The sequence below is a fragment of the Tursiops truncatus genome, chromosome 19, assembly GCF_011762595.2.
Source record: "Tursiops truncatus isolate mTurTru1 chromosome 19, mTurTru1.mat.Y, whole genome shotgun sequence".
Taxonomy (NCBI): domain Eukaryota; kingdom Metazoa; phylum Chordata; class Mammalia; order Artiodactyla; family Delphinidae; genus Tursiops; species Tursiops truncatus.
The window spans coordinates 50,566,258-50,591,480 of record NC_047052.1 but is presented as its reverse complement, the minus strand read 5'-3'; the positions used below and the strand labels follow the sequence as shown (position 1 = coordinate 50,591,480).

The following is a 25,223-nucleotide window of genomic DNA, read 5'->3' as shown; positions in this document are numbered from 1 at the left end:
AAAAAAATCTCTGGCCAAGCGGCCAGAGATTGAAATGCGTGCTTTTTCATTGTGAATTGCTTTCCCTCTGTTTCCTTCGTACATGAGTTGGGGCATTGTGCTGACCTGATACGTGTGGGTAAGTTGTGTCTGACAAAATGCCTGTCCTGGGAAGGGCCTGTGGTTCTGATAGGTTGAGAATGGCTAGGCAGAGCTGTTGTGATAACTTGCCTCCACCTTCCCAGCCTCCTGCTCTTTTTAGAATGTATTTTATTGCAGTAGAGTTGATTTACAATGTTGTGTTAATTTCCGCTGTACAGCAAAGTGACTCAGTTATACATATGTTGGGTTGGCCAAACAGTTCGTTCGGTTTTAAGTAAAAATAAAAGACACATTTTTCATTTTCACCAAGAGCTTTCTTGAACAATGTATTCACTAACCAAACAAACTTTTTGGCCAACCCAATATATATACATTCTCTTTCCTATTCTTTTCCATTATGGTTTATCACAGGATATTGAATATAGTTCCCTGTGCTACACAGTAGGACCTTGTTGTTTATCCATCCCATATATAATAGTTTGCGTCTGCTAATCCCAAACTCCCACTCCTTCCCTACCCCACCCACTGCCCTTGGCAACCACAAGTCTGTTCTCTGTGTCAGTCTGTTTCTGTTTCGTAGATAAGTTCATGTGTGTCATGTTTTAGATTCCGCGTATAGGTGATATCATATGGTGTTTGTCTTTCTCTGTCTGACTTCACTAGCTGCATCCACGTTGCTGCAAAGGGCACTATTTTGTTCTTTTTATATGGTTGAGTAGTACCCCACTGTATGTATGTGCCACGTCTTTATCCCTTCATCTGTTGATGGACATTCAGGTTGTTTCCATGTTTTAGTTATTGTGACTAGTGCTGCTATGAACATAGGGGTCCAGCTGCCTACTCTTACAGCAAGGGGTGTCCATGGGACCCAGCCTAGACAATAAGTAAGGCCAGAGCACCTCCACTGTATTTAAATTGATGACTTCAAAAGGATAAGGTGACAGAAAACAAGCAAAGGCCCACTGGGCTCTGCCAGAGGATGTTAGTGAGCGACTGGAGGACAGGCAGAGGGTCCCTTGGCCGCCTTCTCCGTCTACACTTGCTCCCCTGGTGATCGCATTCCACCCCAAGGCTTTAAGTCCCGTCTACACACTGATGACACCACCCCAGACATCCCCTCTGGTATAGACGGGTTCATCATCCAGGCCGCCTGGAGCCGGGAGCCGTGTGGCCACACCTCTCCTTGCCCTCAGCACCCTCTCTCTCCGCCCCCCAAGGCCGGCAGCTCGAGTCGGTCCGGGCCGAGGCGGCCGAGAAGGGCGACGTGGGGCTGGTGGCCGAGAGCAGCCGCAGCACCCAGAGGCTCATGCTGCCCCCACCCGCCCTCACCGCCTCCGGCGTCTTCACCAAGTTCCGGGACATCGCGCAGCTGGCCGGCAGCGCTGTGAGTGGGCAGGCGGCTCACCCACTCTCCAGACCCTTTGCCCCTGGGGACCCAAAAGGCTCTGGTTAGACTGTTCAGGGCTGGATCGCCTTGGTCCTGCTTGTGGGATCAGAGCTTCCTTTCCTTCTGCTGCTCTCAAGACCGAGGGAACCTCTTCCTGAGAGTCTAGCCCTGATCTAGTGTGGGCCGTGGGACACGGCTCCATAAACACGTGCTGAGCAAAGCTAGGGTGGGAGGCAAGAAGAGAGCGAGCTTTTCACCGCGCTGTGAGCGCGTGGCCGTGGGATGGGGGAGCGAGGGGGGGGATGGGGGCAGGTATTCCAAGAGTGGCAGCTCCCCAGGCAGCATGGTTGGTGGGGAGGTGTGGTCCCCTCCCCTCCCTTCACCCCAGGCACTGACTGCCCTTCCCCCACATCTTCAGTCCACAGCCAAGAAGATGGACGTCATCAAAGGCCTCTTTGTGGCCTGCCGCCACTCAGAAGCACGATTCATCGCCAGGTGAGTATGGGGGCCTGTGAGGGTGGGGAGAGGTGGAGTGGAGAGGGACTGGCAGCTGTATCACTGCTAGTGCCCCGACCGCCCTTGGATGAGAACAGCGTGAGAGAGGAGCCTGGGCCCTGAGGGGGCGGGATGGGAACATAGGTTTCCTTTCACAGCCGGCTCCTCTTCTCAGTAGCACTGCCTGGAAAAGGGTGGGGGCTCGTGGGTGAAGAGTGCCGCGCTTGATTAGTGATGTCTGCCTTGGCCTGAGTGGGGACAGTAAGCAAGGTAGCCAAGTGGTAGCCATCCTTGAAGTGTTTGTCCGACATAGTCGTTGGAGTGTTTCTTGGGTACCCTGCCCCATGCCACGTGCTTTCTTCCTCCCTACAGCTCTTGAAGGTGGGCCCTGTTAGCCTCACCCCAGTTTACAGAAGGGGAGATGGAGGCACAGGGAGGTGAAGCTTCCTGCCTGAGGTTGCTGGCTCAAAGCAGGGCGTGTGGCGGGGACAGGTTCCTGACCATCACACTCTGGCACCCCTGGGGCAGGCTGCCTTCCAGTTCCAGGCCCAGCTCCGGCCCTGCCCCTCCTTCCCTGAGCCACTCCAGTTTCTCAGAGCGCAGCTGAGGAGAGAGGCAGAGACGCCTGCAAGGCCCCTAGTTCTGTCTGCAGGCGCTGCCAGCAGTCACGGTGGTTACTGGCCGGCCTGTTTCCTCCTCTGTTAAGCGGGGCTGTGTGATCTCAGGTCACTTCCGGCTCTGGAGGTTGCTCTGGTTTTGAGGAGAGGGTCGAGGTTGGGGAGACTGGAGGAGAGAGGAGCAAGGGGTAGAGGGCGGGGTCGGACAGGTACGGACAAGCCCACTCCCCGTTACCTGCTGTCTCCCCAGAGCCCTGAGTGGACGGCTGCGCCTCGGGCTGGCAGAGCAGTCAGTGCTGGCGGCCCTCGCCCAGGCCGTGAGCCTCACCCCGCCAGGTCAAGGTGAGCCCCCGTGGCCGGCCCCGTGCCCACCACTCGAGTTAACCTGGCTGCCCTTCTCCTTGTCAGAAGTCCATGCCCACGCCCACCCCTACACGTGGTTCCCACCTCCCACTGCCACTCCAGGCTTCTCTCCCCTGCGGACACCATCCCTGGCGCCACCACCCACCGTGGACTCGGGTGGCTGAGCGGGGTTGGGCCCATCCCAAAGCCTCTTCTGCTGGGGCTTGTCTTAGAATTCCCCCCAGCCGTGGTGGATGCTGGGAAGGGCAAGACAGCAGAGGCCAGAAAGACATGGCTGGAGGAGCAAGGCATGATCCTGAAGCAGACATTCTGGTGAGTTCCAGGGGCCCTGGGCAGAGTGAGGGGGGTGGGGGGAGCCAGAGGGGGGCGGTGGGAAGGGCCCGAGGGGTCATGGGTGAAGTGGGAGGGGCCAGCAGCCAGCAAGCATCCGTGACCATCACAGGGCTAGTGACAGAGCACTGGGTGGTGATCCAGACGAGACTGGTGCTGGGCACAGGGATGATGACAAAGATCGGGAAGATGGCCAACAGTGAAGGGTCAGTGACACAGGGACAGGGAGAGATGCAGACACAGAGAAGAGGAGGAGGTATCAAGAGGTTTTCAAGTTCCAAACAGGACTGTGCATGTGGAAAGGCCACAAGAGCCCCAGATGGGGGCTAGTGACTGACGCACAGTGAGGGGTCGTGACAGTCACGGAGAGGATGTCTGTGGAGTGATGGTGAGGGCTCCAGAGAGAGCCACATGGAGGGACCTGGCTAGCTACCGACCCAGGGCTGGCCACAGCGGGACGGTGACAGCCCAGATGGAGTGTCAGCGGCAGGAGGGCAAACGAGCCATTCCACAAGTGCCCACGGGGCACCTGCTCTGGGCCAGGCCCCTTGGGTGCTGGATACACAAGACAGACAGGCCCTGCAGAGCCTCTGGGGCCAGGGCGGCAGCCTTAACTCTGCCCCTGCGTGGGCACCTACAGACTGCCGCTCTCAGGCCTGCCCAGGCTAGTTAAATCAGAATCTTTGCAAGTGGAGGCTGGCCTTGAAGAAACACTTTTTTGAACACATCCTTGAGTGGCTGTGACATGTAGCCCAGGTAGAGAATCGCTCATCTCATGATGACAGACTGGGGAGCGATGGCGGGCCCGGCTCGAGGGAGACAGAGTCAGAGTGATATATAGTGATACTGAGGGAGGACTGCGACAGAAACAGGGCGACAAGGGGAGTCGGGGATAGGCAGGAGTAGGCCCTGGGGCCAGGTGGCAGGCAGAGGTGGATCTTGCAGCCAGAGAGCAGAGTTCTAGAAACACATGCCCCACCTTGTTCTCGCCCCCACCCCAGCGAGGTGCCCGACCTGGACCGGATCGTCCCCGTGTTGCTGGAGCACGGTGTGGAGCGGCTCCCGGAGCACTGCAGGCTGAGCCCAGGTACCAGCCCCACGGGCCCCTCTGGAGTCGGTCTATAGCCTCACCCTGGGCCCCAGGCGCTGGGCTGGCCGCCTTCCAGCTCCACTCCCTCCACCTGGCCTTGGCTTCTGCCCTCCAGGGCGGCCATGGGAGGGCCCGCTGCCCAGAGCTCACCCGTCTCAGAAGCCGCAGGACCCTCTCCTCCAAAGTCAGTCCTGTCCCCTGTGCCAAAAGCGGTTTTTTCCTGCTGGGACTTCCCGCTTCTGTGTTAGAGCTGCTACACCAGAGATACTCCAAAAGGCAAGGCAGGCAGGCAGACAGACTCTTGTTTTCTTGTACGTAAGAGTCCAGAGGGAGGCAGGAGGCCAGGGAGGGGCTGCGCGGCACTCCAGGGCTCAGCCACCCAGGTTCCCTCTGTCTCATCACTTCGTCATCCTGAGGTTGTCACCCTAATGTGCCCCCCCACCCCGTCTACCTGACCTCACTCTCATCGCAACCCCCCCCAGGGGTCCCCCTGAAACCAATGTTGGCCCACCCAACGCGGGGCGTCAGCGAGGTCCTGAGGCGCTTTGAGGAGGCAGCTTTCACCTGCGAGTACAAATACGATGGGCAGAGGGCACAGGTAAGGGGGTGGACACATCCCTTCTGCAGAAAGGGGCATGCCGTCGAGCAGGGCCGTGGGGTCCCTCAGACCTGAGTTCCAATCCATCTGGTTGTGCGCATCTCTCGGGGCTGTAGTTCCCATCTCCGGGCAATCCGCGCTCATAGCCACCTGACTGGCTTCTCTGAGAATCAGTTTTGATGATATCGTCACAGTCCTGACCCACGGCAGTGGGAGCTCAAGCAGCGTTGGCTGCACTCGTGCCCTGCTGGTGGGTGTATTAATGTAACGGGTGCCTCCCAGGGCCGGAGGTGTCCTTGGTCTGGGCTGTAAGGATGCTCCTTGTGGCTCTTCTGTCCTGGGGGGAGTTGGGGCCGGCTCCGCCCTGATCCTCACCTGCGGATGGATAAGCGAGCTTGGTGGGCGCCACCCTGTGGTGCCTTGAGGAGGCTGCACACGGTGGATTCAGTAGACGCTTAACAACGCAGATGGGTCTTTGAAATACAGTGCCGAGAAGAAAATGAACAAAATGAGTTACCATGGTGACGGTGATTTTAAAAAATACATACATATGTTTAAAGTCGTATGTTACGTCATACACACACACTACTATTTCTTGGGATAATATACGTGTTAGGTGGCACGTATGTAGCACTACTCAAGGACTGTGGCCCAGACGTAGTAAAATGAATAAATTAAAATCATAAAACCCAGAATGATGTTTACGGCCTAACAACATCCAGACAGATCAACACATACACGCAGAGTCAGTGCCTGTGCTTGCAGGGGGAGGAGGGTAGGGATTGGAGATGAAGCAGAGGTGGCGGGGACTTCTACACACAGGGCCGGGAGGTGCTGTTTGAACCAAGGAGAGGATTCACTCAGGTCTCTGCACCAGTACCTCCTCCAGAGCTTCTGGAACCGTCTGCCAATGAAAGTGGGGTGAAGAAGAGAAAGGAGGGGCCCCTGGGGGAGACCCGGCCCTGAGTCCCTCTCCGCTCCCCCACTGTGGCAGATCCACGTTTTGGAAGGCGGCGAGGTGAAGATCTTCAGCAGGAATCAGGAGGACAACACCGGAAGGTACCCTGATATCATCAGCCGCATCCACAAGGTGGGCACCTGCCGCTGCCTCTCACTCACATGGGGGCCGGGGCTGCACTTACGGGTGCAGGGAACTGAGGCCCAGCCCGGCCAGCTCGGCACAGCAGGGGTTGATGGGAAGGAGATTGGAGTGTGTTGGGCTGCAAATAATGGAACAACTGCAGATGTTATTTTCTTCTCAAATCTGAAGGCGGGTGGCCCTAGGCTGGCTCAGCTGAGCACCAGGGTCCTCCCAAACCCAGCTTGGTCCTCTGTCCTCTACTGTCCTTGGCTGGTTCCTTTCATCCCAGTGCCTGTCCCCTATGGTCTCCAAGTAGCCACCACGCTTCCAGACAGTCAGGAAAGGGGTTCCAGTTTCTGTCCCTTCCCACAAAGTTAGTGCTTTTCTGGGTGCCTCCTACCACCCCCGGCTGACTCCAGCATGGGGGTCCTTGTCCAGCACTGGTTGCCATGGCCACTCTGGTGCAGCAGAGGCTGGGGAAGCCAGAATCTTGCTCTCTGACAGGGAGAGGGTTTGGGATGAGGGTGAAGGCAGCCTGCAGACTGGCCCCACAGCCTAACTAGGGCTGAGTCTCGAAGGCCCTGGAGCCGGGGACGTCTCTGCCCTCAAGGGGGCGGTTTGGGGCCTTTTTTAGGAGTCAGAGAGCCATTCTCCTGCCTTCCCTAATTAATAAGGAAACTTGCTCTTTCCTAAAGCAGCAGGACAGAAGTAACAGTATACGGCACAGACATTAAAGGAGTTCCTGGTACATGCCAAGCACTGTTGTTTTAAACCAGCTTAAGGTGTAGCTTTGTAAAAGGTTCTGATAGAGTTTGAAGGGTTTTGACAAGTTCATACACCCACGTAATCAGCATGTAAAATGTTTCCGTGTTTTCGTCACTCCAGAATGTTTCCCCATGCCCCATGCCAAGTAGGCCTCTGTCCCCGCCCCCATCAGCCATCTCCTGAGGCAACAGCCACTGATCTGCTTTTTCGTTGGGACAGGTTCGTTTTTGCCTCTGCTAGAGCTCCAGATACGTGGTGATAGTACAGGGTCTTTTGTATCTGGCTTCTTTCGCTCATTCATTCAACAAGTATTTGTTGGGCGACTGCCCTGTGCTGAGCCCTGTGCTGGAGGCTGGGGCTTTAACAGAGAGGGCGGGGCAGGCACATCTTCGTCAGAGTCCCGCTGCTGCCTCTATGAGTACACTCAGAGATCGGGCGCTGAAGAAAAGGTCCAGCATTCATTGGAGCCTTTAAAAGAATAAGACTTAGACTTGGTGTCAGGAAAGCAAGGCCATCACCAAGCACAGCCCAGGGTACAGTGGGAATGGTGCCCCTGGAGTCGTGCAGATTCTAGCGTAAACAGTATGTGCAAAGGCCCGGTGGTTGGAGGGGCACAGCCCATTCAAGAAACAGAAAGGCTAGTGCATTGGGGTACAGAGCGTGAGTCTGAGGGGGACAGGTGAGGCGAGGAAGGGCCACGGGCTGACCAAGGAGAGGTCCCACAGCTTTGGGGAGCTGTAGGGTGGTTTTTAGCAGGGATGAGAAGTGATCAGATTTGGGGTTTGCCAAGAGCAGCCTGGCTGCTATGAGGAGAGTGGATTGGACAGGGTCAGTGCAGGAGCGGGGAGACCAGTAGGATGCTGTGGCTTAGGCTGGACTGGGCTCAGCAAGGTGGTGACAGGTGGACAGCTTAGCAGTTTCAGAGCGGAAACGGACAAGTTCACGGGGTAATTGAGTGTGAAGTGGGAGGAAGAGGAAGATGACAAAGGCTCCTTGGTTTCCAGCTTGTGGGACCAAATAGTAAGTCCTCAGAAAACATAGTTTTTTTCCCCTCTCAGTGGGGAACAAGAGAAGGGGTCTGTGTTCACATGTGTCTCTTTAAGGTTGACGTCAGTTTGTCAGTGGATCTTCAGAGCTGCAGAAGGAAAAAGATATTTGTTTCCCTGCGTCTGTCTTTTGGCCTCATCCGCCACTTCTCACCAGTCCTGGGTCCCCCTCTTCACCTTTCAGATTAAACTCCCATCAGTCACATCCTTCATCCTGGACGCGGAAGCTGTGGCTTGGGACCGGGAAAAGAAGCAGATCCAGCCATTCCAAGTGCTCACCACCCGCAAACGCAAGGTAGTCTCTGCCCACCCCTCCACCGCCTGCCCTCATCTTCCACCCAGTCCTGTGCAATCCCAGAGAGACAGAGCTATCAGTTGGGTTGTAGTTCTCTCAGCCTTTTGCAGTGTGGCTGCCACAGCTCCAGCCATCACATTCTTATCCCAGCATGCCAAGTTGGAAGGAGGGAAGGCCTCTTTCCCAACATCTGTTTTATTATGAAAGATCTGTTCTAGGAGCCCCCGCAACCTGCACCCCAGCAATCTTCTTTACTCTCATTGGCCAGAGTTGTGTCATGTCACCCCCATTAGCTGCGAGGGAGGCTGGGAGAGCAAATACCTAGCAGTGGTGAATGAGGTGGTTAGGATTAGCCAAGAGCCATCCCAATTCAGTGCGTGTGGCTGGCAGCATTGATGCCCTCACAGGTGTGCGGCCTGTTGGCTGGGGAGAAGGGGGGGGATGGCAGGTGACAGGGGTGTCTGCCTCGGGCATAATGGGAAGGGACCCAACTGGGCCCCGTCTCACCTTCCCCCGCTCCTGGTCTCCATCCTGCCCTGACCCAGGAGGTGGACGCGGCAGAGATCCAGGTGCAGGTGTGTCTGTACGCCTTCGACCTCATCTACCTCAATGGAGAGGTGAGTTCTGGCATCGTGTCCGGGTCAGCTGGGGCATGACTTGAGGTGAGGGGGGAGAGCTTGGGAGCCAGCGGTTAGAGTTTCATCACTGAGCCCGGAGGCCACACTCGGGCAGTGGTTCTCAAAATGTGGACTGTAAGGCCCTCCCTTTCCCAGCATCTGTGTGAGGGGGATTTTCTTCCTGTCCTGCAACCTGAACGACATTTTGTAGCCGTCCGAATGCAGAAGCAGATGTGAGAATCCAGCCTCTGTTAAGCCAGACATGAGAGAATTGGCAAAAATATAAAATAATGCCCCTCTTCACACTCATTTCCATAAGCCACATGATGACATGTGACCCATCCGCTTCCTGCTTCTCCCGAGGTCAGGGTTTCTTCTCTTTATTTCCACGATGATGCCCCATCTCTCTCATCCTGCCCCACAGTCCCTGGTACGTGAGCCCCTTTCCCGACGCCGGCAGCTGCTCCGGGAGAACTTCGTGGAGACGGAGGGCGAGTTTGTCTTTGCCACCTCTCTGGACACCAAGGACACGGACCAGATCGCCGAGTTCTTGGAGCAGTCGGTGAAAGGTAAGGGCATCCGCCAAGGTCTGCGCCCCCTCCGCCCACCCCCCAAGATCTGCACCCATCCCAACCCCACCCTGGACGACTGGACCAGAACCCTGCCTGCGTCTGTTGTGAGGCTGTGAGCTGGGGCTTCACAGGGCTCTCATGTGTCCCCCAGACTCCTGCGAGGGGCTGATGGTGAAGACCCTGGATGTGGACGCCACCTACGAGATCGCCAAGAGGTCGCACAACTGGCTCAAGGTGCCGCCTGCCCCCGCCCCCCTTTCTTGCTGAGCTGGGGACCGGAAGCCTGCCCATTGCTGGGTGGTCCATGCCCAGTCCCCACATCCACCCCATTTGAGCCCCAGAGCCCTTTGCTCAGTCCCTCCCGCCTCTCACTGCAGCCAGCCTCGGTTCTGCTCCCCTAGTGAGTCGGCACGAGCAAATTCACCAAGGACTGGTGGAGAACCGCCCGGCTAGGCACCCCAGATGTGGGGGTGAGGGAGCCCAAGGAGCTTTCTGTTCCCTCTGAGCTTGCCTTCCGCCAGGAAGTCAGCCAGGATGCAAACGGGATAAAGTCGGGGAGTGATGAGTGCTATGAAGAAAGCAAGTCCACTTGGGGCCAGGGAGGGTCTGCAGTACTTCGGGTGATTGGGAAAAGCCTTTCCAGAGGCAGTGTTTGGGTCGAGACGTGGATGATAGGAAGTGGTCGGTCATGTGAAGATCAGGGGTGGAGCATGTGGGTGGGGGTTGGGCGCGGGCAGCAAGTGCAGAGGCCCTGGGGTAGGAACAAGCTTGGTGTGTGCAGGGGTCGAGGACCATCGAGGCGTGAGGTGAGGTCAGGGCAGAGAGTGGGTCCCAGATCACCCAGCACTGGGTGGTAAAACTGGGTTTTCCTCCAGGGGTTTCAGGAAGCCAGCGGAGGTTTTAAGGGGGAGTCACCTGGTCTGACTGTCGTTTGGCACAAGTCCTCCGGCCGCTCCGCGGGTGGTGGACGGGTGCGGGGGTGCTGGGCAGAAGTGGGAGCAGGCAGGCGGAAGGCAGCTGTCCGGTAAGAGGTGATGGGAGCTTGAGCAGAGAGGCAGCAGTGAGGAGGGGGCCAGGAGACCCAAGCGGGAGATAGCCGGGCGCTGAGCTGGCGGAGCCTGTGGACAGGGTTTCCCTGTGTGTGTTTTTTTGTTTGTTTGTTTGTTTAAATATTTACTTACTTATTTTGGCTGCTCGGGTCTTAGTTGCGGCACATGGGATCTTCGGTGCGGCCTGCCTGCGGGATCTAGTTCCCTGACCGGGAATCGAACCTGGGCCCCCTGCATTGGGAGCGCGGAGTCTTACCCTGGACCACCAGGGAAATCCCTCCCTGTGTGTTTTTTAGCTGTTTATGGTCTGTCCCGCCCCCACTAAGCTGTAAGCGGCTGTGCAGGTACAAACCTTGCCAGTGTCAAGAAATACTCGCTGTTGCATCCCCACGGCTGGGCTCCTGCCTGGCACACAGTTGGCACTTAATTGATGTCTTTGGAATGAATGGATAAATGTTCTCTGTGTGAAGGAGTGGAATGCGCCTCCATGTCGAATGGAGGGGGGGTTCCGGGGTGACCCCTGGGGTCTCCCCACCTGACCTGTCCCCTCGATCCTGCCTCCTCTTCGCATTTGAGTCCCCTCTTTCTCATCAGCCCTTGCAGCCTAGAAACCTGTTCCACGTCCAGTCTCCTCTCGGTGACTGTCATGGGTCTTCTCACCCAGCCCCTCCTCGCGCCTCTGCTTAAGCTCCAGCGATGGGAGCCACACCCGAGCGTCCCACCCTCACCCCCCACCTTCCCTCCTCCCAGCTGAAGAAGGACTACCTGGATGGCGTGGGCGACACCCTGGACCTCGTGGTGATCGGCGCCTACCTGGGCCGGGGAAAGCGGGCCGGCCGGTACGGGGGCTTCCTGCTGGCCGCCTACGACGAGGAGAGCGAGGAACTGCAGGCCATATGCAAGGTGCCGGGAGCTGGGGGGCCGCAGAAGCGGGAAGGGAGTGGGTGTGACTCAACCTCGGGGGCCGGGCGCTGGGAGCACGTGGAGCCTCTGACTCCCCTATCCTCCTCGCAGCTCGGAACGGGCTTCAGCGACGAGGAGCTAGAGGAGCATCACCAGACCCTCCAGGTGAGCCCCCCCGCCCCCACCCCCGTGTGTGCCTGGGGCTCTCGCCCTCCGGGAGGCTCGGGGCGCGAACCCGGCACTGCGGAGCTGGCTTCCGAGTAGTGCAGCACGTCCAAGTTCCCGTCCCAGCCCTGCCAGCTACCGGCCAGAGCCTCCGGTCAGGGAGCGTCGGTCAGGGAGCGTCGTTTCCCCGGGCTCAGTGCCTTGGCCGCGCCCGAGACAGGCTCAGGGAGGGCGTGTTGCTCATTCCCCGAGTTCGCCCTTAGGATGCCAGTGGAGCCCCTAGTCGTCGCGGTGTTTGCTGTCCTGGTCCCAGGCATTTGGGGCGTGCTCTGGCTTTCCTGTGTGTTGGTGTCTCTGGTCCTGTCTGTCCCATTCTTGGTCCCCCCTCCCCTCTAGGTCTCTGACTCCCCGTCTCTGGGTCTCGGTTCCTCTCTCTGACTCTCTCTGCCTTTAATTTCTTGGCTCAGCTCCCAGGGTCTCTGTCGTTTCTCCCGTTTCCCCCATCACCCCCCAGCTCCACCTACCACCAGCTTTTTACTTGGAGGGGCATCTGTATCTATCCCCTTCCCCCATCTTCCTCCCTCTTTCCTCACTCTCCAGTCCCGCCCCTGCAACCCTCCCCTCAGCCTTGACTTTGAGATCCAAGACCCTCTCTCCCTTATTCCCGCCACTGGCTGCAGGCCCTGGTGCTGCCCGCCCCACGCTCCTATGTCCGGGCCGACGGCGCTGTGGCCCCTGACCACTGGCTGGACCCCAGCGCCGTGTGGGAGGTGAAGTGCGCAGACCTCTCCCTCTCCCCCATCTACCCGGCTGCCCGGGGCCTGGTGAGTAACTGGGGGACCCTGGAATAGACCCTCCGAAGGAACCAGCTGGGAGGGTGGGGAAACGGGGGGAGGGGATCTTGGAGCCCATGTCTGAGCTTCCTGGGTAATGCCTAGGAAGACTGGAGCTTGCGTTGTATTTGGGTTTCAGATAATGAGGTCAAAGTCTTATTAAAAAATTTAAAAAAAGAAATTCCCCAGGAGTAGAAAGAAAACCGTGAAATTGCTTTCTTTGATTTAAAAATTTTTTTTATTTTTATTTTTTTAATTTTATGTTCTTATTGGAGTATAGTTGATTTACCATGTTGTGTTAGTTTCAGGGTGTACAGCAAAGTAATTCAGTTATATATATATATATATATTCTTTTTCAGATTCTTTTCCCTTTGTTACTATAAAATATTGAGTAGTTCTCTGTGCTATATAGTATGTTCTTATTGTTTATCTACTTTATATATAGTAGTGTATATCCGTTAATCCCAAACTCCTAATTTATCCCTCACCCCGCCTTCCCCCTTTGGTAAACCATAAGTTTGTTTTCTGTGTCTTGTGGGTCTGTTTCTGTTTTGTATATAAGTTGATCGGTATCATTTTTTTTTAATCTCTTTCTTAAATATCATAATCTCACATTCTGCTCTTAAGTAATTTTTGAAAACAGTTCTTTTCAGTAAAAATTTAGGATACTTCCTGCTGAGCATTTAGGTCCACTACTGCGTTTCTTTCTCAACTGTAGTCAATTTTCACGCTACTGAGTTCTAACATTCCTTGGCTAATTTCTCTCATGGTGGTTCTGTCCTCCGCATCTGCTAGAGGATCAGTGTCCCCGGGGAAACACTCCCCCACCATCACTAGGAGAGCTCTTAGCATCCTCCTTCCGAAGATCAGGAATTTTTTTTTTTTTTTTTTTTTTTACTGTTGCAGATATGTCTTTTATAAGCACAAAAATTCAGCTTATTGTCAACCGAGGTGTTCAACCCTAAAATCCACAGAGATCCCAAATCTTAATAACATTGTTAAAATGCAAATTATATTGTTTTCTCTTTGTGGATTCTTAGAAACATCAATTTGGAGGTTTTTTGTTTTTTGTTTTTAATTAAAATATAGTTGACCGAGGAACAGGAAATCTTAAAGTGCATACTCCCTCTGGGATTTTTTCTGATCCTTCAAAAGCTAGCATGTGCTTTCCAGCTTAGCAGCTGACTTCCATGTAAAGGCAACGCTCATACTTTTTATCTAGTTTCCTTCTTGAAATTTCTCACTCCTGCACCGTCTCGGGAAGTCGGGGGGCCCCTGGTAATAAAGAGATGGGAACAGCATTTATCGAGCATTTAGGTGAAGCAGGCATGTCACTTGTTCACACTCATCCTCACCAAGACACTGACCATCCCATTTTACAGATGGGAAAATAGAGCCTCTGGGAGCGTAACTGGCCCAGGGTCACGAGGCTCTCGAGAGAGTCGAGAGCTGGGATTTGAACCTCACAGTCTGGATCTAGAATCCACCCCTCTTGACCCTAATAATAATAACAACAGCATAAAGCACAGCCACCGCAGCCTGTATTTCTTACACACTCCTGGTCCGGGGAGCGGCCCCAAGCGCTAAATGACCGTATTTAATTTTTACAACGACCCATCGCTTAGCCCCATTGTATGGATCAGGAAACAGGCCAGAGGCGCAGGAGTGGGGAGGAGACTTTGGATGGGGAATTGCTACCTGGGGAGCAGGCTGGACAGCTGCTTGGTCCCCATCACCACTCCACCCACCGCGCCTCGCCTCCACAGGTGGATAGCGAGAAGGGAATCTCCCTCCGCTTCCCTCGGTTTATCTGCGTCCGTGAGGACAAGAAGCCGGAGGAGGCCACCACCAGTGCCCAGGTGAGGCCCGCGGTAGAGGGTGGGTGGTTGGCCCAGGGGTGGGCTTGCCCGGCCAGGCCTGCTTTTTGGAGAAGGTGGGCTCTGGCCTGGCTTGGCATGGAAGGGGGTGGGGCAGCCCCAGGGCTTCTGACCCTCCCACCACCCACCCTCTCGCTTCAGGTGGCCTGTCTGTACCGGAAGCAAAGTCAGATTCAGAACCAGCAAGGCGCAGAGCCAGACTCCGACCTGGAAGATTTCTACTAGGCCCCCTGCTCTCCCTGGGGGCTGGGGACGGAGGGGGCCCAGGGGCGTCGCCTCAGGTGCTCAGCAATCTGGTGTTGCCGGGTGCGGGTTTTGATAGTCAGGTGTGTGTGTGGGAGGGGATGGTTTCAGCTGGGGTCTGGGGTTCTGTCATTCTTTTCAATAAATAATTGTTGAACACCTGCTCTGTGTCCGTGCTGGGCTCTGGGGGTACAGCCATAACAGCTCACCCTTTGATAGCGTGTAACAGTGTGTCACAACTGTCGAAACCGGGGCCTTGCAGTAGAACTCTGCAGTGATGGAAATGTGCCACGTCTGCGCTGGGTGGTGTGACAGAGCCCAAGGCATGGATGGCTACCTTGCCCCTCCCCCCCCCCCCCGAACTACGCAGGAAGAAAGGAAGGGAAGAGAGGAGCAAGAGGAAGGGCAAACATCCCCTCTGAGCCACTGTGCATGTCTATTCCTGAAGTCAGGTCGTCGCTCGTTTACACACATTCCTGGCTTACCCTAGAGCTCCTGGAGGCCAGATGTCCTCTCCATCTTCACACACACGAAGGCCAGCAGAGGCCAGGCTTAGACTGATCACTCAACGTGCCTGCTGAAACATTGTATGAATCGATGCCCTCTGCTCTAATCCTCATTTTCAAAACTATCCTTCCAGTTCTATTCTGGGGATAAAAGGTCAGAGCCCGACACTGGCTCCGCCTCCATTCTCAAGCCAGATGGGGAGGCAGGAACAACTGGGATCCCTCCCCAACCCGAGTAGGGATTTCTGACCCAGCTGTCACACAGCTCTAAGGGAGCCAAGGTGACCGAGGGAGAGGCCAAGAGAGGCAGGAAGAGTTGGCAAAGGAGTGGTAGAGAAGGAAAGGAGGCTGAGCCGCCACGGGGGACAGGAAGGGGGGGAGCTGTCTTGAGATTGGCGCCTGGTGAGCTCTGCCCTGCCCCCTCCATGCAGTTTCCCATGGGCCCCGCCTGCATCTTCTTAAGAAAAGGCATCGCTGAGAAACAGCGGGTGAGTCAGGGGACAGAGAGGGAGGATGGTGGGCAGGGCAAAGGGAGCTGGGATGCGGGGAAGAGAAGGGACAATAGGGGAGCAGGTGGGGAGAGCATGAACTGAGAAGGTAGAAGAATTCCAGGGAGCATCATGGGGACACGTGGGTCAGTAAGATGGGTGAGGGTGAAATCAGAAGTCAGGACCAAAAGGTGGAAGATGAAGGAGAAGAAAAAGAAAAAGGAAAGGGGAACTAGGATGATGTCATTGTTGATGATCATTATCATTCTTTTCTTTGACTCCCATAGTGATGAAGGTGGTGATGATGCTGGAGGTGCTGATAACAATAGATGCCACTTTTTTTTTTTTTTAAAGAAGATGTTGGGGGTAGTTTGTTTATTTATTTTTGGCTGTGTTGGGTCTTCGTTTCTGTGCGAGGGCTTTCTCTAGTTGTGGCAAGCGGGGGCCACTCTTCATCGCGGCGCGCGGGCCACCTCACTATGGTGGCCTCTCTTGTTGCGGAGCACAGGCTCCAGACGCACAGGCTCAGTAGTTGTGGCTCACGGACCTAGTTGCTCCGCGGCATGTGGGATCCTCCCAGACCAGGGCTCGAACCCGTGTCCCCTGCATTAGCAGGCAGATTCTCAACCACTGCGCCACCAGGGAAGCCCAGGTGCCACTTACTAAGTCATCGCTGTGAGCTCAGACTTGTGCAAAGGGCTTTGCATGCCTGATGTCACTTAATCCTCAGAATGACTCATGAGGTTCATAATACTTTCATCCCTATTTTACAGACTGGATACTAAGGCTCTGAGTCATGAAGTCCCTTGCTTTAAGCTTATACAATTAGTAAGTGGCAGAGTCATGTCTGTTGGATTCCAACGGGCATGATTTTTTTTTGTGTGTGTGGTACGCGGGGCTTTCACTGTTGTGGCCTCTCCCTTTGCGGAGCACAGGCTCCGGACGCGCAGGCTCAGCGGCCATGGCTCACGGGCCCAGCCGCTCCGCGGCATGTGGGATCTTCCCGGACCGGGGCACGAACCCGTGTCCCCTGCATCGGCAGGCAGACTCCCAACCACTGCGCCACCAGGGAAGCCCCAACGGGCATGATTTTAATTGTTAGTTTTTAAGATCATGAGAGAGAGAGAAAGATGAAGAGAGATTTGGGGAGAAGGGGATAGTAAGAGAGAAGCTGGGGGAAAATCTCCAAGGATAAAGGGAGAAAAGGGGGTGACAGAGGCCAGGGGTTGATGGAATCTTCCAGGTGGTGTGCCAGGTACCCAAGCCTGACCCTTCAGTTATGTCCAGTGGGTGGTGGCAACAGGAAAGCTTTTAGGAATTGGTCATGCTGGCAGTGATCACCCTGCCTGGGTGCCACTGAACACAGCTCCCGCAGCCAAGGGATTCTAACCATGGAGGCAGGTGGAAAAACAGCCAGTGGGGTGTAGTAGAATTCTGACCTGGCAGCCAGTAGACCTGCATTCAAATCCCAGCTCTCAACGCACCTGAATTTCTGCATGACCTCAAAGGAATGATTTAACGTCTCCCCACTTTGGGAAGGGATCTGCCACTTATGAGCTGTGTGACCTCAGGCAGTCTCCTTAACCTCTCTGTCCCTCGACTTCCTCTTAAATAAGATGGGCATGATATTTGGCTCTACCTCAAAGAAGTTTAAATGAAATGATTGTGGAAGCCTGGCACAGTCAGCAAACTGAATATGTGAGCTGTGATTCTAAGTCTGGCTTTCTTCATCTGGAGAAGAAGGGGATTGGATTCCGTGGCCTCCAGGACCCATTTCGGCACAGCAGGATGGATGTCTATTTGGGAAAGGCAGGAGGAGAGAGACCAAGATTCAAGGATGGGAGAGAGGAAATGAGAAGGGGTGAGGAAAAACAGGAGGAAGAAATAGCCGTGGAATGGGAGTCAGGAGATGGGAGAAAGAAGGTGAGAGGGGTAGACGGGAGCAAGAAGGGAAGAGAAACAGGAAAGGATGAGGGTGAGATGTGTTTCAAGAAGTGAATGTGGATCCCTGATCCTCTCTCCAAATCCCCTGCCCCCTGCATTCCTTTCTAGGAAAGACCACTGGGACCAGATGAGATTGAAGGTAAAGCTCTCTCCCCTAAATGCCCCCACTTTGCCATCCACCCACTTACCTGCTCTCTGTTCCTTTGTGCATTTCAATATAAACCCCTTGACATGAAAATTTTACATCACACTCTCTTCCCACTCAACTGTGATTTTGTGGCAGTTTAAGTACTTCCCCAAGTGTTTAGAAACCATCCCCATGCCCAAGTGTCTCAGAGACCCACAAATGATGCCTGAGTTTTAGGATGAGTCCAAACTTGTTGTTTTTTTCTCTTGGTAGTTTCAAAGTTTCCCATAACCTCACCCAAAAATGTGAAGGACTTCACTGCTGTCGTTTAGTGGTCTCAGGAACTATTCTTTTTGCTAACACATTTCATACATCACTGCTTTTAAAAAATTTTATAATGTATTCTTTTTTGAGGAGTCTTTAGTCAGTGCCTCATTGATAGTTTCAAGCGATGCTACTCTTCCCCAGTGACTGTTTCAACTTCCCCAAAGTTCTTCTCTCTTAACTTTCAGAGCTCCGGGAAGCATTTCTTGAGTTTGACAAGGACCGAGATGGGTTCATCTCTTGTAAGGATTTGGGGAATCTCATGAGGACAATGGGTTACATGCCCACGGAGATGGAACTGATTGAACTGGGCCAGCAAATCCGCATGAACTGTGAGGCCAGGGGGTGGGAGGAATGACTGGGTTTAGGGGAGGGCTAAGGGTGGAATTGGGAAGGATATATGGAGGTTGAGAGTAGAGTTGGAGATAGGGAGGAGGGAAGAGGGGCTAGAAGTCTGGAAGGAAACAGTTCAGACTCTACTTAGGGAGGCAACATTTGAAGTGGTTAAAAGCGTGACTTTTAGGGATAGATTTGGGTTCAAGTCCCAGTTCTGTTATTAACTAATTGTAGTCATATAAGAAGTGGAGTTAGCCCCCACTCTTGAGTCTCAGTTTCCCCATCCACCCAGTGAAGATGATATCACTCCTTACCTCGTGGGATTGTAGAAAGGAAGGGATAAAGATGTTAATACAGGTAAAGGCTTAGCCTCTAGTAAATGCTTATTAAATGTAAGTTATTACTATCACCACTAAGATTCGTCAGTGGAGGGCAACATTGGAGCTGTATTTGATGCTGGAAACAAACTTGGAGTTGGAGCCTAATGTTGGTGAATAATGTGACAGAAAAGATGGGTTTTTAGATGGAGGCAAGCTGATTTTGTCACCGAAGCTGGGATAAAATTGCTACGGGGTTTGCTTCTGGGCATGTTACTGAGTAAACAATGCTAAATTCAAGGAGGTGATAGTATGCATATCTGGAAGGGATTTAGTGCTCATTTAGTTCATACTCTCCCTTCTCCAGATCTGCAGATGAGGGAACCTACATCTGAACCAATTAAGAGATTTTCTCAAGGTCACACCAACAGTTAGTTACTTCCACCCTACGGCACCCCATCCACTCCTGTTTAGATGAGAGGGACAAGAGGGCAAGAGTTGGCTAAGAAAGGAAGCTCTTAGAAGGCAGAGAGATTGGAGCAGATCTATTTCTTGAACAGAGTTGAAGGGCAAAGTGAGGTAATGGAGGGTTGGGGGTATATGGAATCTCACTAGACCTGCCTCTTCTGTCCTCAGTGGGTGGCCGTGTAGATTTTGACGATTTTGTGGAGCTGATGGCCCCCAAATTGCTTGCAGAAACAGCTGGGATGATTGGTGTCCAGGAGATGCGAGATGCTTTCAAGGAAGTAAGTTTCATAATGTTGGAGGTGGTTGAGGGAGACCCAAGAGGTCTATGATTAGCCATTAACCATGGACAGAACCCACCAAAACCAGTTATTTTTTCTAACTATGGTGGGATTTATAGGGAAGGAAAATAACATATTTCAAGCACCTGCAATGGACAAGGTCCTCTACCTATTTCATCTAATTTTGTCCTCACAAGTAACATTAGGAGTAAGTAGTCATGTATCCCAATACTACATATGAGGAAACTGAGGCTCATGGAAATTGCGTACCTTATCCAAGATCCTGCAATCTACAAAACACATGCTAGAACCTCTAATCCTCATGCCTGTGATAGGAAGAGGGAATCCAAGAATTTGAGATCCCAGAAAGAAGCTGCAAGACATCGTCTGGTTGAAACTACTTGTTGTAGGGATGCTTTAAAAAGATGAGATCCAGGGAGGGTAAGGGGCTTGCTGAAATTCACTTAGATTCCTTGATAAAATGCTCTTCTCTCTCAGAGAGCTTTCAACTACGTGAGGCAAAAATAAAGAAGAGTATAGTGTTGGGAAGGGGACACCCTGGAGTCAGGCAAACATGGGTCCAAATCCCAGGAAGATCTCTACCTACTAGCTGTGTGGTTTTCTGTCTCAGCTTCATGTAAAGATTTAGAGCTGCATCGTCCAATAGAACTTCCTGTGATTATGAAAATGCTCTGTCCACGGTGGTAGCCGCTGGCCTGAAATGTGGCTTGTGTGACTGAGGAACTGAATTTTTAATTGTATTTAATTTTTAAAAATTTTATTGAAGTATAGTTGATTTACAATGTTGTGTTAATTTCTGCTGTACAGCACAATGATTCAGTTATACATATATAGACATTCCTTTTCCTATTCTTTTCCATTATGGTTTATCACAGAATATTGAATATTGTTCCCCGTGCTATACAGTAGGACCTTGTTTATCCATCCTTTATATAACAGTTTGCACCTGCTAATCCCAAACTCCCAATCCTTCCCTCCCCCACCCCCTCCCCCTTGGCAACCACAAGTCTGTTCTCTGTGTCTTCGAGTCTGTTTTTGTTTCATAGATATGTTCATTTGTGTCGTATTTTAGATTCCACATATAAGTGATATCATATGATATTTGGCTTTCTCTGTCTGACTTACTTCACTTAGTATGATAATCTCTAGGTCCATCCATGTTGCTGCAAATGGCATTATTTCATTCGTTTTTATGGCTGAGTAATACTCCATTGTATACACATAATTGTATTTAATTTTGATTAGTTTCAATTAAATTAATTTCCATTTGTATTCAATTGAATATAATTTCAATTCATTTGAATCTAAAAATGAATACTCAATGCAATTATCGGAAAACTTTCATTGGAACAACTTGGGTATGCAAATCTACCTTTTCAACTATATACTTCATGAAACCTACATGCAGATCAAGTATTTCTGATAACATTTAGTGTCTGAATTGAGACGTGCTGTGAGTATAAAATACACGCTGGATTAAGATTTAGTAGCTTAGTTTAAGTATCTTTGGAGGGTAGGTGTGTTAACTAACCATGCTAAGGACATACTAAGTAAGTCCTTAGCATGGTATTATACTAAGTCTTATGAAATCCAGTACGCATAAAAAGAATATAACAGCTTTTCAGTGACTGTGAAGCTGGAGAGATCCCGGCCAGGAGAAGGACGTTGGGTAAATAAAATGTTTTGATCCCAGAAAAAAAAAGAGAATGTAACATAGTTCATTAATAATTTTTAAATTGATTACATGGTTAAATCAATTTTTAAATTGCTTACATTTAAATTTTTTTAAATGATATATTAGATAGATTAAGTAAAATCAATTATAAAAAATTAATTTCACTTGTTCCCTTAAAATTTGTGTAGTGGCGGTAGGAGGCTATTAGAAAAATTTAAATTACCCATGAGGTTCACATTGTATTTCCTTCGGGCAGTGCACTGCTCTAGGGGAAATCACACCCCAGGATTAGAAAGCAGCAGGTACAAACACTGAAAGGCAGGAAGGCATGTCTGAGGAAGAGCAAGAAGCCTGGAGTACTTGGAGAGGCATGAGCCAGAGAGAGTAGCATGAAATAAACAAGAGTTGCTAAAGGCAGGACCCCATCCCATAGGAGTTTGCATGTCATGGAGCGGTGTCAGGAGTTTCTTCTGAGTGGGATAGGAAGCCACCGGAGGACTTTAAGCCAGGGAGGGACAAGATCTGATTGGTGTTTTAAATGAACACGAATGCCAAGTCCCAACGTGTGGAGGACAGATTATGTAGGACCACAATGGGAGCTGGAAGACCAAGTAGGAGGCTGTCGCCATAATCAGGCACAAGGTGATCGTGGTTTGAACCAGGTTAGTTAGCATCGATGTAGCTGGAGAAGGGCAGTTGGCTCCCAGATACGTTTGGACATAGAACTTATGTTCTAAGACTTTCTAGTGGATTAGTTAAAGGTGTGCAGCATAGAGAGGGCTAAGCATGGAGCAAGGAACAAGACTCCTTGAACCTGCCTTCAAGGAGCTTTTAGAGGATAACGTGCAAAAGCTCTCAGCTGAGTTTTGTTTGTTTGTTTTGGCCACACCACGTGGCTTGTGGGATTGTAGTTCCCCAACCGGGATTGGACCCAGGGCCACAGCGGTGAAATTTACAATGATTTACAATGTCGTGTTAGTTTCAGGTATACAGTAAAGTGATTCAGTTTTATATATATATATATATATAACTGTATATATTCAGTTTTATATATATATAAATGTATATATTCTTGTTTTAATATATAAATGTATATATTCTTTTTTTTTCATTCCCTTCCATTATAGGTCATTACAAGATACTGAGTATAGTTCCCTGTGCTATACAGTAGGTCCTTGTTGGTTATCTTTAGCTGAGTTCTTGACTCACAGTAAGTGATTAATAAACAGTGCTATTATTATTATTATTGTGGTCATTGTTGCTAATATTATCCCCTGTGCTCCAATTCAGTTTGATGCCAATGGAGACGGGGAGATCACCCTGGGAGAGCTGCAGCAGGCCATGCAGAGGCTCCTGGGAGACAAGCTCACTCCCCAGGAGATCTCCGAGGTTGTCCAGGAAGCCGACATTAACGGAGACGGCACCGTCGACTTTGAAGGTAATGTTGTATAGGGGTAGCCACTTCCATCTCCCCAGTGTGATTTTTTTGCAAGTTGGCCATTCCTTCTCACTCTTCCCCCAGTTTGAGTTTGGAGGAGGGGGGTTAGATTTTGGAGGTGTTTGTTTCATCCCTTTCTGCCCATGTCATTTCCAAGAGCTCAGTGCCTCTCACCTCTCCTTGTTTCTGTCTTGGCCACTCCTTGGAACACCCTGTCCAGAAGCCCATTCCTACTCCACCTCTCCCATCCCTTCTTTGTTCCCTGGATGCCTTTATCATAGGAAAAAAAATGTCCCATCAGAAGGAGATTAGCCTCTGGGATGCTGGGGTCAGATTCATGGGTTTCAAATTCAGGATCACCTCTTACTAACTATGTGGCCTTATCCTAGTCGCTTCCTCTCTTTTAGTGTCAGTTTTCACATCGGCAAAACGGGAGTAAAGATGATACCTTTCTCCCCAGTTTTAGAGAAAAACTAAAAGAAATCATGCACTAAGGACCCCTTGCTGTCATTGCTCATGGCCTGTCTGTAAAACCCTTTCCTCTTTCCTCTGGCTAAGTCTTAGTTATGCCCCTGGTTGGGGCCCATCTTTCTTTCCAGGCTCGGGATCCCTCGGTGCTCCGGTAACGCCCACGCACGCCTCTGCAGTGATACTGGCACGTGACATCACAATAGCTTCCAATCGTTGATTGCCTGTTTCCTTCTGAGGCCACAGACTAAATCTTTCATCATTATACCCCAATTCCTAGCAGAGAGCTCAGCGCATGTGTTTTGAGTGATTGGATAAATGAGAAATACTGGAGTCTTGAGCGGATGGGAGGGGGGGATCATTTTTGTGGGAGACATCAATAGGGCACGTCAAGTTCTCATCGTGACATTCTCTGGTTCAAATTCTTAGTCTGATATTCAAGTGCATCCATGATGCTGCCCCAGTTACCCACCCACCCAGCCTCTATCTTCTACAACCACTCTCTGAATTTTTATGCTGTGGTGTACACTTGGTACTGCTCTGTGTTCCCCAACTTCTGTTCCTTTCTCCCTGATGTTCCTTCCACTTACCACACCTTTCCCGTGTTATCAATGCATTTTCAAATCCTATCCATCTCTCAGGAGTTCGTGCCAGTGCAACCTCTGCTAAGATGCTTCCCTTCATCCTTATGTGGTGTAGTAGTCCCAGCTGTGAAGACTTACAGGGATTTTTCTCTTCCTCTCCAAAGGAAGTTATGACTGCAGACCTTGAGTTACATTTGCCTCCTGGGTTGTGAATTTCTGTGGGGCAGAGGGAGCTTCTCTAACCCATCTCTGCTGTGAAATTCCCAGCATAGAAACTTAGTAGACGTTTGTTGCATGGCTGCGACGTAGCAAATGTTTGCTGGATGCCTGCTGGATCTAGCCAGGCTCAGGTGCAGAGTAGGCATCAATGAAAATCTGGGAGAGGTACAATGGTTTCAGGAAATAGTTCCTCAGGCCAGTCACAGGCAAGGGAAGGACAGAGGGGCCTCGAGACCTGGGTGGGACCAATAAGTCCACCTGACTTTGAGTCCTAGCAAAGTCATGGGTTCATTCCAGGGTTCTCCATTCACCATCCACGTGATCTCAGCCATGTTGGTCAACCTCACCAGCCTCCGTTTGCTTATCTGTGAAACGGTACTTACCCCTCCAAGATCGGTTGAAAAGTTGAAATCAGAGACTCATAATGACAATTTATTGAACACTGACTGTGTCTTCTAAGCATTCTGTTGTTTAACCATCTTAAAAATCATAGAAGGTAAATAGCAATCCTATGATTCCCATTTTGTAGATGAAGAAATCAAGGCATAGAGGGGTCAGGTTATTAATTTCCCAAAGATCACCAGTGGTTCCTGACACATAGTAAAGGCTGGAAAAAATAATGGCAGGTACTCTTACAAATAGGTACCTCACTGAGCGGGGAGGGATAAATCAGGAGCTTGGGATTAACATACACACACACTACTATATATAAAAGAGATAAACAACAAGGACCTACTGCATAGCACAGGGAACTCTACTCAATGTTCTGTAGTAATCTAAAGGGAAAACAATCTGAGAAAGAATGAATATATCTGTATGTATAACTGAATCACTTTGCTGTACACCTGAAACTAACACAACATTGTAAATCAACTATACTCCAATAAAAAAATTATTTTAAAAAGCAAATGAAGAAAAAAAAAAACCAACAAAGGGGTGCCTCACCAGAAATTTTGGTTTTGCAGAGTTTGTGAAGATGATGTCTCGTTGAGGAGGTTCTGGAATCCCACGTCACTCTCCACCTGGTCAACGTGGATCAAGCCCTAGCGGAGGACCACATCCCCATGGGCCCTCAAAGGAGAGAGGGTGGGAGACTGGCATTGCAGCTCTATGGATTGAGGTTAGACTAGAAACGATAGCTTTGGCTATCGTAGGGGTTAGATGGGGTAGCAGTTACATCTCTGGAACTGGTTTAAGACGGAAGAGTCTGCGTGTGGAAATGTGAACAGAACAGTCTAGTTGCCGCTCCCCAAATTCCAAAGACTAATGACATCTTTGGACTTCACGTCATCCTAAATCCCTATAAACTGCCAGAGTCTCTTCCCGCAGTTCCTCTGGGTTAAAGTCGTCTTTTCCCCTGTTAGACTCAAAGAGTTCAGCACAGAGTCTACCATTCCCCCTTCTTGCTTCAACTGCTTCAAATCTCCTCAGTTTCTTTCTCTCAGTAGAAGGAGGCATGTCAATCATGAGGCTAGAAACAGCGTTCTTGATAAGACTGGGCATGGAACTGGTTAATTAAAGAGGCATCCAAGTGAGATTACCGCCCCTCCCCCACCCCTCCTTGTTTTCTTGGAAGCACAGTCTGTTTTTATCTCTCTAGCCTCCTACTTCCTTCTTCTTGT

At 51.4% G+C, this 25,223-nt stretch overlaps 2 protein-coding genes across 10 annotated transcripts in view; both read left to right on the top strand.

Annotated features, from left to right (window-relative positions):
- Positions 1 to 14,570, top strand: part of LIG1 (DNA ligase 1) — a 32,163-nt gene extending 17,593 nt beyond the window's left edge. The window contains exons 12-27 of the mRNA XM_033846410.2: positions 1,299 to 1,465; positions 1,887 to 1,963; positions 2,831 to 2,922; positions 3,156 to 3,255; positions 4,275 to 4,360; positions 4,846 to 4,961; positions 5,956 to 6,051; positions 8,038 to 8,148; positions 8,694 to 8,765; positions 9,190 to 9,334; positions 9,489 to 9,571; positions 11,137 to 11,289; positions 11,401 to 11,454; positions 12,135 to 12,278; positions 14,055 to 14,147; positions 14,307 to 14,570. Coding sequence (XP_033702301.1) covers positions 1,299 to 1,465; positions 1,887 to 1,963; positions 2,831 to 2,922; positions 3,156 to 3,255; positions 4,275 to 4,360; positions 4,846 to 4,961; positions 5,956 to 6,051; positions 8,038 to 8,148; positions 8,694 to 8,765; positions 9,190 to 9,334; positions 9,489 to 9,571; positions 11,137 to 11,289; positions 11,401 to 11,454; positions 12,135 to 12,278; positions 14,055 to 14,147; positions 14,307 to 14,390 — 1,673 coding nt within the window. The 3' untranslated portion in view covers positions 14,391 to 14,570. The remainder of the gene's footprint in view (positions 1 to 1,298; positions 1,466 to 1,886; positions 1,964 to 2,830; positions 2,923 to 3,155; positions 3,256 to 4,274; positions 4,361 to 4,845; positions 4,962 to 5,955; positions 6,052 to 8,037; positions 8,149 to 8,693; positions 8,766 to 9,189; positions 9,335 to 9,488; positions 9,572 to 11,136; positions 11,290 to 11,400; positions 11,455 to 12,134; positions 12,279 to 14,054; positions 14,148 to 14,306) is intronic.
- A 433-nt stretch (positions 14,571 to 15,003) lies between these two features.
- Positions 15,004 to 24,992, top strand: CABP5 (calcium binding protein 5). 9 transcript variants are annotated; one of them, XM_073796086.1, is made up of 7 exons: positions 15,004 to 15,402; positions 15,690 to 15,715; positions 17,455 to 17,485; positions 17,986 to 18,129; positions 19,087 to 19,196; positions 22,183 to 22,330; positions 22,930 to 24,550. In XM_073796086.1, exons 2-7 carry the CDS (start codon positions 15,692 to 15,694, stop codon positions 23,016 to 23,018), a joined length of 546 nt encoding a protein of 181 aa, XP_073652187.1. In that variant the 5' UTR covers positions 15,004 to 15,402; positions 15,690 to 15,691; the 3' UTR covers positions 23,019 to 24,550. The 9 variants fall into 9 exon arrangements, with proteins under 9 accessions (XP_073652187.1, XP_033702305.1, XP_073652183.1 ...); XM_033846414.2 differs by having other exon boundaries at positions 15,690 to 15,768; XM_073796082.1 differs by having other exon boundaries at positions 15,690 to 17,325.
- Positions 24,993 to 25,223: the final 231 nt, after the last annotated feature.

Coding starts and splice junctions, on each gene's coding strand:
- CABP5 (XM_073796082.1), top strand. CDS start 17,062: ATGATTGTGGAAGCCTGGCACAGTCAGCAAACTGAATATGTGAGCTGT. Junction 18,130..19,086: donor CCAGCAAATCCGCATGAACT/GTGAGGCCAGGG, acceptor TTCTGTCCTCAG/TGGGTGGCCGTGTAGATTTT. Junction 19,197..22,182: donor TGCGAGATGCTTTCAAGGAA/GTAAGTTTCATA, acceptor GCTCCAATTCAG/TTTGATGCCAATGGAGACGG.